This window comes from Mercenaria mercenaria, unplaced genomic scaffold, assembly GCF_021730395.1.
Source record: "Mercenaria mercenaria strain notata unplaced genomic scaffold, MADL_Memer_1 contig_969, whole genome shotgun sequence".
Lineage (NCBI taxonomy): Eukaryota > Metazoa > Mollusca > Bivalvia > Venerida > Veneridae > Mercenaria > Mercenaria mercenaria.
Genome location: NW_026463889.1, coordinates 1 through 12,860, shown reverse-complemented (window position 1 = coordinate 12,860; position 12,860 = coordinate 1). Strand labels below are relative to the sequence as shown.

Below are 12,860 nucleotides of genomic sequence, written 5' to 3'. Positions count from 1 at the left end.
ATTCTAGAATGCATTTAACACATGTTATGTGACAAAAATTCTAAAACAAATGTTATTGCTTTCACGAATTCCGAGGTAACATTTTCATTGATCTGATTCGTAGTTTGACGCTTTTTCTTCCTCCAAATCTTTCCTGCCAAGTATTAAAATCTCCCTCAGAGCATCTGAAACAAATGAAAAGTAATGTTAAGTTTTAATTGCATTAAAGTAATATACTACTAGGAGAAGGCGAATTGTTAATTTTATCATGCTGTTCACTTTGGACACATTCTGTTGCATTTGAAAAGTCTGATTTGAAGCATCACTCTGCTTATAGTTGACTACTTGGTAGTAATGTTTTATGTGTTTACAAGCCTACATTCTAAGGTTTGCATATGACAAATGCTTTTTTTACAAATTTGAAGATTTCCACATTTTAATTATTGTTTTATTCGGATTACCATGCTAGTGTGGAGATTTCTTCTTTGGACCTTTCCAAGATAATTGAACAAAGTTTGGTCACAAAACTTAACAAGACGTAATACTCTTACGAACGAACCCAGCAACAACGGGTCCGATCGCCAAGTTAGTGTGATAATATTTCTTTGGAAATGAGGAACATTAGCTTGTTACTTCCCTTGAAATGGTGTAGGATAAAGTGCAAGGACAACCAAATACTACATTGGTCTCTTTTAGTTGGACTCCTCTGACTTTTTTGTTATAACCTTTGTCAAAGATGTTGCGGTTGGTCAAAATAAATATGCTTTTTATGCATAGCTTTATAAATAAAACTGATAAACCAAACCTAAATTTAGCAGAGGCAACTAAAAGAAACCCCGTCTTTAATCATTTTCCAATCCAATGAAATTTAGTATAGATGTTGCTTTTGAAAATTACAAAGAAGTCAACGATAAAAATAGAGGTAGGACCAATCTACTTCTTGGACATAATGAGGGGAAGTAACTGGCTAATGTTCCCCATTGCCAGAGTCACAGTTTGGTAAACGTTTGGTAACAAAGTTTAACAAAACGCAGTAATTGTCTTTACGAACTTCAATTTTCAATTGTTTTTAGCCGTCATATTTGACAAATCCAAATATATGACTATTGGTGTGACCTTACAGAATCAAACATTGCAAAATGTTTCAAATAATATGTAAACAGCCTTTAAATCTAGCGATTTGTTCAACGTTTTAACTTTGCAACGTTTCAAAAGTAAAATGCACGCGTAAGTACTTATTCTCCCTTCTTTTCGTGAAGTTAAATCTTGTTTTATACATGTCAATACATTACACAAAAATTAATAACATTTTCAAAACCTACAGCGTTTTGACAAGTTTAAACAGTGTTGATTTGTTTGATGAAGTTCAGAAATAAGTGTTAAAGATATAGTTTTTTTAAATTTCTATTTCTAAATCGATGGCAGCCATTTTAGTCAGAGTATCTCATATAAGATCATATAACCATGTACGACATGTCGACGTTTAATAATTATACTTTAGTTTCTGCACTGCCTATTCAGTCTTTCTTTCAACTCGACTGATCATTTGAAATCGTACTACATTTGTGTACTGTTTCTGATCTGATCTGTATGTTAAGGCTTATCTCCTATGAAAAGTTTTAGCTACCTTCATAGATAGTTTTAAATTAGTGTTTTCTAGCCCTATAACCCATACAAAACTTCTTTAAATTCAAACATAATATTTGCTGATGGGTTTACAAAAACATGATTAGATTTGAATTCTTCGAATTACAGTAAAGCCTTTGTAGAAAGACACAAGCTGTTACTCTTAAGAAGTTAATTTGCTTTATGCCTTTTGTAAAGAGGTGTTTACTTTTTGGTAATATAGATAACAAAGCTTTACTTTACCTAGTAATAGAATGTCACAAGCATCATCAACATTGCTTTCTTTGATGTAATTGATTACTGGAAATATCACGTTTTGTCTACAGTTAAACTCCGTGTAGAGTGCTCTCACGCATCTTTTAACGTGCTTGCTTTCGTACACAAGAAGTTTATCAAACTGTATGTTCTCACTTAGTTCGTCTCCCTTGGTCAGAATCACAATGTAAGGAATATCTACGGATAAAATGATCATATATTTTGATTTTTCAATGTAAGACGACTCTTCTTTTTCAAATCAAGATTCAGCAGATCACAAAGTTCGAGGCACAGGCCAAGAACGATGTACATTGTATTTAGTTTCATGCGGATACCCGTACCATAAAGTTCATTTACATACTGCATAACGTCTACCGAAATGTGTTTATAATTTTCATAAAATTAAGCTTTCGTCGTGAACATTACTTTATTTTTCGCTTCTTTTGATCCGCAATTTCAATAGCATCAATAAGACACAAAACATACATTTAAAGATCACCTTTGTTTCGCGGACATGCATATTCTTATCTTTGTTTATCACGTGATACCGATTTATGTTCCTATTAAATAAAAGAAACCGAACTTTGTGTTATAAGCGTAACAATTCATTTTGTATGTTACAATTAATGCAACGTAGCGCACAGGAAAATAATACTACACAAGGAAAGCAAATATTTGATGGATGTCGTCAATGATGTAGATAATAACCTTTGATATCATAATAGAATCGAAATAACTTACACTGAATAAAATTATTGTTTGTGCCCATGCGATATAATTCCTATGAATCTGAACTCCATGTAGGGACTTTATTCAACGACAAAGCACTCTTTGGGATATATTATTAAATAAATGTATCATTGCATAACACCTATTGAAACTTTTATCCAATAATTTCATTGTTTTTATCTTTTATCAAATCCAAAAAGCATATTAGCCTATTCACTCCTGGAATCATCGTTTAGATGTCTACAGACTAAATGAAAATGAATATTGAAGTATTCTTATTTAGAGAACTGTCACACGACTTTGATACAAGTCCTCAAACTGATTTTATGACCCTAATCGTGACAGAGGGTTATTCTTCCATAACTACACAAAATGATAATAGTTTTGAAGAACTAAAAATGTTACAAGGTCCCCTTAATTAGTAAAATGTTCTTGTTTTGGGGTTACCGCTAGCTTTTAGCCTTTTTCAGAAGTTGACTGAGAATTTTATTAGACTATTTTCAGTAGACTATAATTATCTTGTCGTAGTTTTACATTTCATGGTTATGTTTGTTTTATTAAGTTAGCAATTTCAAAGTCAGTTCCAAACATGTGACGTTATCTGTTTATAAACTGTTCGAATGTAAAAACATAGATGCCAACCAAGCACTGGGATAGTCACATAATACATACCTTCTATTCATGTCAATAACTTTCATTCCATTTTGTCATTTTTATATCTCTTTTCAAGGCTATAATGTGAATGTTCTAGTAAAAATAAATCTGAACTCACGTTTCTTGGACAGAACTTTTAGGACTGTGTTTATTGTTGTCTTAACTTCAGTCGGTAATCCAGCATCAACAGACTTGCAATCGAAAACAACACAGACGCAGTGGATTTTATCCCCTTTACCAAGCTGAACTTCTGGAGTTGCATCTTGAGACTAAAATAAAGTACAGAGTTATCCGTAGAGGATTTATGAGAAAATAGCATCTATACTTGCATTAATGTCGTTTGAATTATTATTACTTTTCATACAGCTTTCCTCCAAACTGACCGAAGGCGAATGCCTTACGTTTGTGTCGGATGTCTAGAAAAATCTTGTTTTGTAAAGTACAAATGAATTAATTCGGTGACTTTAAGAAAATATGAAAACTAATTAAAACATTTCATTTTTTTCTGTAAAACAATAAAAAGCTTAACATCGCTATCGTCATGCTGTAAACCCGGATTCCAAGCTCTAATTCCTCGTACTATGATAAATATATATATATAGAAAGGTTTTAAGGAAATAGCCAAATCCTTTTGAGCTTGTATATTTGATTTATTCCTCAACCGGTTTCAAAAATTATCATCAGGAGGGTTACAAACAATATGGCGTCCTTTGACGTCGTCAATAGCAACAAGGGACGTCACTGTTAAATAAATGACGTCTAATTAACCAACGAATAAAAATGACGTGACGTCGTTGTAAAACATATCTGTCAGGTATGATTTTATGTGTCTCTATTTAGTGAAGGTTTAAGCTGCCTTATAAACATTATTTCTCGTTGTTTTATACTGACTATACTGTTCGTGAACATTTTGAAAAATGGAAATATTTTATATTTCGGGAACTTAGCCCCTGCACAAACGTCAATATGTTCGCTTACGTAAAGTACCCTTTTGGTGGCGTCTTTGATGTGTTGGTTGTGTAAGGTCACTCTGTTTCGAAGATTTGAAGTTTCACCGATGTATTATTGTTGACATCCCTGGCACTGAATGACATATATTACGTTTTTCACATCGCAGGATATTGATTGGTTCACCTTGAATATCTTTCCGAATTTAAATGTGTATGAGTCTCCTTCTATAATATGCTTGCATAGACCTTATTTTGAGTTTTGCATTTACTTACTACTGGTTTTCTGATGTTTTCAGTAAATTTCGCTTTTTTAATATCTTTTTAAGATTTGGTGGTTGTCTTTTACTTTTAATAATTTTGAAATTTGAGAGAACTTTTTTCATCCATTGGTCTCGATGTAGAATATTTAAATCATGTCTGATTTGTCCAATATTTCAAGGTTGAGTGGGTTAAAGTTGCTGACGTATGGTATGGTATCTAGCAGTGGTAATTTGTTAGCTTCTGATAATATTTCTTCACGGTTTAGTTCTTTTGCTTTTTGAATTCCTGCTGTAATTAAAATGTCTGGATATTTCTGGATCTGTAGGTACTTTGTCAGTTCCTCGAATCTTTTCATAAGTGTTGCTTCATTGGATACTATGAGTTTTAGACGTCTAGCCAGTGAGAATGGTATACTGACTTGGTGTGTTTCGGATGGCATGACTGGAATAGTAGGTATGTTTAGCTGTCAGTAGGTTTGTAATAGATGTCAGTTTCTATATGTTCGCCATGTTTAATAACCATGCAATCCAAAAATGGCAGACGTTCATTACTGTACTCTATTGTAAATTTTATATGCTCGTTCAGGCTGTTTAATATTTGAAGAAGGTGGTCTACTTCTAATTTAGATTTATTCCAAAGGATGAAGCAGTCATCTAAAACTCTTTTCCACTTTTGCATGAACATTTCCATGTATTCTGTTCCGTAAGTTTGTTCAGTCTGCTTGTACAACTTTTGTTCTAAATATCCTATTACGAGTGTGGCATATGTTGGCGCGAACTTGGTCCCCATTGCAGTTCCTTTGATTTGTTTGTAATATTTATCATTGAAGGTAAATGTGTTATTTTTCAAGAAAAAGTTCACTGATTCTAAAATGAGTCTTTTGTAAATCTGTTTAGTATTTCTTCAGGGTGTTTGTCCAGCCAATAAATTATCGCTTCTTCTCCCAGTGTGTGCGTGATATTGGAGTAAAGGGATTCAACGTCGAAGGAAGCAATGATAGTGTTTGGATCTGTGTTTTTAGATAGCTTTTTAAAGAAGTAAAAAAACTCTGCACATGTTTGATTAATGGTTTTAGAAGAATATCCATTAAATTACTTAATCTGCTTGTCAGGCATGTATGGTCGGCTATTATGGGTCGAAGTTTTAAATCACTTATTTTATTTGTAATAGTAACACAGGATGTGTTTGCTTCTTCACATTTTTGTCCGAATTGATTCGCTTTTGTGCACTTTTGGCAGACCGTAAAATTGACTTTCTTTGACTTCAAAAGTTTTTAGATACTGATATTCTTTTTGACGTAAACAGTTAATGTGTTTGTCTAACAGTTTATTGTAATTGATATGATTACTTTTTGACGGGTCAGTTGCTAACTGTTCGTAACATGTTTCATCCTCTAATATATCTAAAAAAACAAAGACAAATATCAAACAGGGAATGTCACGTACCAAACACGCAGCCTCCCCAAAACGAAACCCACAGCACGCAGACGCGTACACCACAAGCACACACACACACACACATACACATGCACGCGCACACACACAAAGCCAACACATGAGGACAAAACGAACAAACAAAGGAACACAGTGGGGCACCGCCTTGGAACGGTCAGTGGCAAAAACACCACTGGGGAGCTTAAACCGGTTTATGGTGCGCATCCAACCTCTCTCTTACCCCCACCATGTTCCAAAGACACGGGACAGTGTAAATAAAAGTTATCCCCTCCAGGTGAATCTCTAACACACGTAATGGAAACAAAAAGGCATGGCATGTAAAACACAAAAATGCTCGTGTATAAATATATAAAAAGCAAACCTTTAGAACCAAAAACGTATGTACTCAATGCCTTTGCAGAAGACAGAGCAACAAGAGAAACACCCTTAAGGGCCCGACGAAACAGGCCAGAAGACAGATATCAAAACAGTTCAGTCCTGGTAGGATTTAAAAACTGCTCATCATAGAGTCCTCCCCCTCTTCCGTCAGACACAATCAAAGAGGGAAGCGTAGTGTCCAACTGTAAACGGGTTGAACACTAAACATGCGGTATGTCTCAAAACAGTTGGGTCGTAACCTCTTTTTATAAAACGTTTTATAATTTTACCAAATACATTTGGAAAATTACCATGACCCAAGATCTTACGAAGTTTGTAAACCACATCCCCATAAAAAAACGGGTTTAGAAATACCTTCTCGCAGAAGTGTCTTTAAATTACTATTGAATTTTAAAACTAAATCAGAATTACGATAGTAAAATTTAGCAAAATATTTACGCAATTTGTAATAACGGTAGCCTTGCTGAAGAAGTTTACTTGTAATATATTGATTACGTTCATTGAAATGTTTGACATGACTACACGCTCTAACAAACCGAATTAATTGAGAAATATATACCCCATAAGATGTAGCCTTAGGTACATCCCCATCCAAATGGGGAAAATTTACAATACTAAAATTAAAATCATCTCTCTTGTCATAAATTTTGGTATGTATAATATTGTCATAAATAGAGAGATGTAAATCTAAAAACGAAGCATCAGTATCCTAATTGTTAAAAGCCATTTGCTTATATTTGTTTTTGTCCATTATTACAACTGCCCCGCCTTTGTCGGCCTCTTTGATTATGATGTTATGGTCTAATGAGAGTGACTTAATAGACCTTTCTAACGTAAACGTAATTACGAAACGGAATACTGAATTCGTAAAATTTTAGGCTAATTTGTGGTCTAGGGGAGACAATTTCATCCAATAGTAATGCAAAAGTATCTCCCTTAGACCATTATTTGAAAATAATATTTACGAATTCAGTATTCCGTTTCCGATTTACGTTTACGTTAGAAAGGTCTATTAGCCAGTCTTTCTCCTTTTGAAATGTTACTCTTGATATTTTTCTTCTGATTTTCCTCGTTAAGTGGTATATTTTCTACACTTTTGATAAATGTATCGATAGCTTTGTTTCTGTCTTTTGGAGGTACTTTTGTTTTTAAGTAAGCTGTCATCCGGATCCTCTTGATTATAAAAAAAATTCTACTAAACGTATTTTCCTTGTGAATTTAGCTAAATCTATAGGAATATCGTCAGTTGTTGTTTACTTAGTGATGGCGTAAATTTTAACCCCTTTACCAAAATAGTTCTTTCTGCTGTATTTGTGTTTCTTTTCGAAATATTGATTATTTTTATATCTGTTTTGGGGTTACCTTCATTGACAATCGATTCTTCTACTGCTGTAACCTCGGGTAACCCATCCAGCAAAAAAAGGATTGTAATTCATACCTTGATATTCTGTATTTTCACCTGAAGCTGTATTTGTGTCTCTTCTGTTTTCTTGGTGCATTGTAGCATCTTCTCTTTGTGACGGCTGTGTATAAGTTGTATTTTCTGAATATTGATTTTCATCATATCGATATTGTTGTATGTTTGCATATGGACGTCCTCTTGGTCGTCCTCAACCCCGACCTCTGGGTCGACTTCTCTATGTTCCCCTGCCTATGTAGGTAATGTTGTTATCCCGAGTCTGGGGTCGGGAATAAGTTTGGCCATTATTGCTTCCTTGCATTTCATAAATTTGGGCGTTATTTCTGTAGTTAGGAATATTCTGGCCAGCATTCGGTCGTTCATTGTTATAAAAGTTATATTCAGTGTTTTGTGCTTGAATCAAACTTGATCTATTTTCATTGCGCCTTTTGGCTGATGTTGCTTCTGCATAAGACCTTTGTGTGTTCCTAAATCCGGTGTTTCTTCTATTTTGAAATGGTTGTCTTCTTCTATTTTGCTGTGAGTATTGACCGTTTCTATTATTTCTGTCATCATCATCGTCTCGAATAAAGGGATTCTTACCTACATTTTTGTTCTTGAAGTCACTTTCGTATTTGGTCAGGAATGGTTTATTTTTCTGTCCCATAACTTGAGAGAAATTTCTTCTTGCTGTTTAGTTTCTTCTGTCCACAAACTTTTTAAACATTGACGTAGATCACCACATGATTTTGCGCAGATCATTGCGAACATTTCTTCGTCAGCTCCTTTTGCTTTGGCCAGATGGTGTTCAGATCTGAGTTTCTTATTTCTGCACGGAAGTTGTTCATTACCTGATCTTCTCTACGTTTGTTTCTGTTCATCTGGTTCCCCTGTTATGTTTCTCATTTGGATTTTTTTAGGCAAGACTACTTGATCGGAGTTATAAAATCTTTCATATATTTCGGCCGTGTTTACGATCCATATATGTTGCCAAAATGATTCTTTCTGAAATTTAAACTTTTACTCCAAATCTGGATCATTGAATGCTTTATCTTATTTGCTTCAATTCCGATATTGGTGTCTCTATTTATTGATGTCTGTGTGTTGATGTTTTCTTACGCAGTTTGTACTGATGTTAACACTGCCGTTATGTTATCACTGTTTTCAATTCTTTGCAGCTCTGTTTGTTGCCTATTCTCTGATCTCAAATGAGATGATATGTCCTTAAGAACGTTGGTTATTTCATCCAATTTGGTGAAAAGACGATAAACAGTCTCTTTGTCAAGATGTCTCTCATTTCCGGTGTTTTCCTCAGTTGACTGAAGTGTAACTTCAATAGGATCATCTTTTGTGCGGGAGCTAAGTTCCCGAAATATAAAAATATTTCCATTTTTCAAAATGTTCACGGACAGTATAGTCAGTAAAACACAACGAGTAATAATGTTTATAAGGCAGCTTAAACCTTCACTAAATAGAGACACATAAAATCATACCTGACAGATATGTTTTACAACGACGTCACGTCATTTTTATTCGTTAGTTAATTAGACGTCATTTATTTAACAGTGACGCCCCTTGTTTCTATTGACGACGTCAAAGGACGCCATATTGTTTGTAACCCACCTGATGATAATTTTTGAAACCGGTATATATATATATATGACGATCGTCCACAACATAGATTTTCTTTTTCCGCTACCTTCTCTGTTGAAAACGGCGTTAAACACAAAACCAATGAACCAATCAAAAACGCTCTATTTTTGTAAAACCGTTATTTTTATTTATCACTCATTCTTTTGATCGATATGTTCATTGAGCATTTATATATCGAACTATACAGGCGGTATTTACGCCGTTGCTGTGTTGTTTTGATTTATGCTACCCTTGAAAAAGGCTTTTTTAAAAAGCCGAAAGCGCTCGGGTTTATAATTAAACTTTTGACACTGTTTGAACATATATTTTTTCTCATACTCTATAATTTTATCTTTATGTTCTTGTATCCTTCCCGGATCCAGTGTGTTTGAAAGGCATTTCGTCGATGTTTTTTCTTTAATATCTCACTTATATATATATATATATATATATATATATATATATATATATATATATATATATATATATATATATATATAAAGAGAGAGAGAGAGAGAGATTTCAATGATAATTATTTACTGTATTATAACAATAGAATTTTCGATATGTTTCAAAGTCGTCATGTACTTGTCCCTCTTAAATGTTCCAACATGTAAAATTAAATACCTCAAAATCATTTTACCAATGATGCCAAATGTTCAAGAGTATAATTTACATTAAATTGTAAGGCAATATAGTCATTATTTTTTAAATAAAAGTCAGGTAAAGATTTTCGGAGCACGAAAGATGCAGAACTAAATATTTTATGGATATATCGAACATTTTATCAAAACATGCGTTACAACATTCACCTTCAACCATACGTTTGCTGGTTAGACTAATGGAGATGTAAATATAATAATTCTGAATAAATTTACACTAAATTTCTTTGGAATGTTGCCTTCCACAATGCTTAGTATATCTTCCTTTGTAATACCGTCAACTTTTTCGAACCCAGGCATATCACCAAAATAAACATTGCTTCTTTTGTCTCCAACTTTGTACATCTGAAACTGAATCAGAACAAAAATATGCTATTGAGCATAAACAAACATTGGTGTATGAAAACGTGAGCCTTTTATAGTATTTTGGTTTTACTAATTCTATCAGATATACCGACACATGTGCTTTTGTGATTGTACATAAAACAAGACAGTAATTAAGTGGATTTAAAGTACTTGTGTGGCCTGAAAACGTTTTTGCAAAAAGGTTCCTACAGTTAAATGCAAAAGCAAAAGAAATTATTGAGCTATATGCTTTCATTATTGACTAAGTAATACAGGTACAACGTATCTCCTAATAATAACTGCACTTTGATAGAAGCTGGTAACTGAATAGTTTCGACTTATGTATGAAGGCATGCTACAGGACAAATTAAAGAGTTCGACAATTTTTTGTAAGATAATATGAATAATCATATAGATGTTTGTAAATATACTGAAGAAATGTGAACGTAAGGTAACTTTATTGCTGAACTGTAACTGAAACTGTGTTTGAAAATGACATTTAAAGTTATCAGTTATATTTCAAAAGGAACAAAAATCAGTCATTCGCAATGAACCTACTGGACCACTGTTACAAAAGAAACTTCTTCAATATTTGAAAAAATTGAAGCAATACTATGTTATTACTGATCTTTTACCATTTCTGTGTTTGGACAATCATTCCGCCCTCCGTATGCACCGTATCCTTCTACCTTGTGAGTGATCTTTCGCAGTAAGGCCGACGACATTGAATCAATAAAACATGTTTTTCCAGAATGCATTGGTCCAATACAAAGAATGCGAAATGTTTCAGTTTCAAATCTCGCCATTTCCTCCCCCAAACGTCTCACTTCTACGTCTATTCCCGTTCCCTGCTGCTGTTTGGTTTAAAATCATTGTAAGCAATACTTGTTGTAAAATTCAAGTTAATGGTTTTATTACACGCAGAGTAATTTTGCTACCGTAAGAAAGTGTTCTAAGTCTCTTTGGTCAGTTTTAATTAATATTAACTTTATACAATCTTAATCACAACATTAGGAATTTGGATTTACCCTGCCACCATTTTCTTTTAAAATTACACGACGGGCATGAATATTAATATCTGTCATGTGTTTACGAATCGGATAGAAATATCCGTCCCGATGGCACCTGCGCATTGGGCGGTAACGAGGCTAGACGCGTTACCGCCTATGCACGGTTGCCGAGAGAAGAATATTTCCATCCCATATGTTAACACACGAGTGAATTTTTTTTCTTGAATATCGTATACATATGAGCTTTTTATTCTGACAAATAATTTTTAATTACCGTACCGTATAAATAACAGAAAAAGGGCTTCTTTTTAGGACACTTTTTATACAAAGCGCAGAAACTTAACGTTCGTAAACAGAAGCGACGTCATGAAGTTTCAGTGACGCACAACAACAAAGTTCCACTTTAGTATATCGTTTGTAGCGTAACGGTACGCTATTACCACAAAATAACGTATTTTGAATCGAGAAATATACTATAAAGAAAGAAACTATCAAGGTCCCTGGTTGTTTTCATATAAGCAATATAACAATGCATTAATCGCTAGTTGTCATAAACAGCACCGGAGTCATAGATTAAATCACCGGAAACGACAGTCCGGTGTGCACGAAAAGATAAGCATAATTTTGCATTTTTTGTCATTTGGTTCATAACGTCACCAAACTAAAACTAATTTTCATCGGATTTACAGATCGTTTGTATTTCTTTCAAAAACAGAGAAATTCTTTTTGGAGCGCTCAGCCTATTGAGAAACATTTGGTCAAAGTTTGTTGCAAAACTACTTGTTTTCAGACGTAACAATTTACCAATTAAATCCGTAGCACCCTTCGATACTCATAGCAACATCTTAATACTCGATTCTATGATCTTAATGAGGACCAGAAATCACAGGTCTATGCGATTTTCATTGTTTAAGGTACCGCATTATCGAATATATTACATACGTCACAGGAATATTTACTATATGCCAGTGCTGTCACTGCTTTTTACTTACTCTACAGTTTCTCTTACAGATCAACACATATACAAACAAAATGTAATAACCAAGCAATTTCAGTCATTGTTGTCAACATATAGTATTTTCTATCTAATGTTTTTAGTGAAACGAAAGCCAAAATAATGAAAATGTATTTCTTTGCTCTTCGCTTGCTTCTGGTTTTAAAAAATGAAACACAATGTATTCGGGCACCGCATCATTTTTTCAGTCACTAAAAATCCTATCAACACCTTTTTTGTACTTTGGTGCCTACTCATAGTTTTGAGGCTGACTTTGTATAAAATCTACACTCAGTCTGCATTTCCACTTTGAAAAAACCATTAATCCTATTATATATCAAAGAATGTTAGTAATACATTAATTATTTTGAATAAGCTACGCATTCAATTGGTAGTGTTATCCAATGGTAAGTTACCAGCAATTATTGAAGTTATGACTTTTCAGATATAAAGTATTTGAAAACTGATAGTGCTGAAGAAAAGATCAGCCAATATGAAAACTAGGGTCATTTGCTTACTCTTTTGATAGATC

The 12,860-nt window shown here is 33.7% G+C and overlaps 1 protein-coding gene across 1 annotated transcript; it reads right to left on the bottom strand.

The window, feature by feature from the left end:
* Nucleotides 1–10: 10 nt before the first annotated feature.
* On the bottom strand, nt 11–11,151 carry LOC128555042 (interferon-induced protein 44-like). Its single transcript, XM_053536398.1, has 5 exons — nt 10,960–11,151; nt 10,196–10,330; nt 3,362–3,512; nt 1,849–2,058; nt 11–164 (listed from the first exon to the last, which is right to left on the bottom strand). The coding sequence occupies exons 1-5, from the start codon at nt 11,128–11,130 to the stop codon at nt 85–87; spliced, it is 747 nt and encodes a 248-aa protein (XP_053392373.1). The 5' UTR covers nt 11,131–11,151; the 3' UTR covers nt 11–84.
* Nucleotides 11,152–12,860: the final 1,709 nt, after the last annotated feature.

What these genes read in the sequence shown, in the direction of transcription:
- LOC128555042 (XM_053536398.1), bottom strand. Translation starts at nt 11,130, where the DNA reads ATGGCGAGATTTGAAACTGAAACATTTCGCATTCTTTGTATTGGACCA. An exon ending in ACATTCCAAAGAAATTTAGT is followed by an intron (nt 3,513 to 10,195) that starts GTAAATTTATTC and finishes ACTTTATTTTAG; the next exon opens with TCTCAAGATGCAACTCCAGA. An exon ending in AAAAGTTCTGTCCAAGAAAC is followed by an intron (nt 2,059 to 3,361) that starts GTGAGTTCAGAT and finishes TTTTATCCGTAG; the next exon opens with ATATTCCTTACATTGTGATT.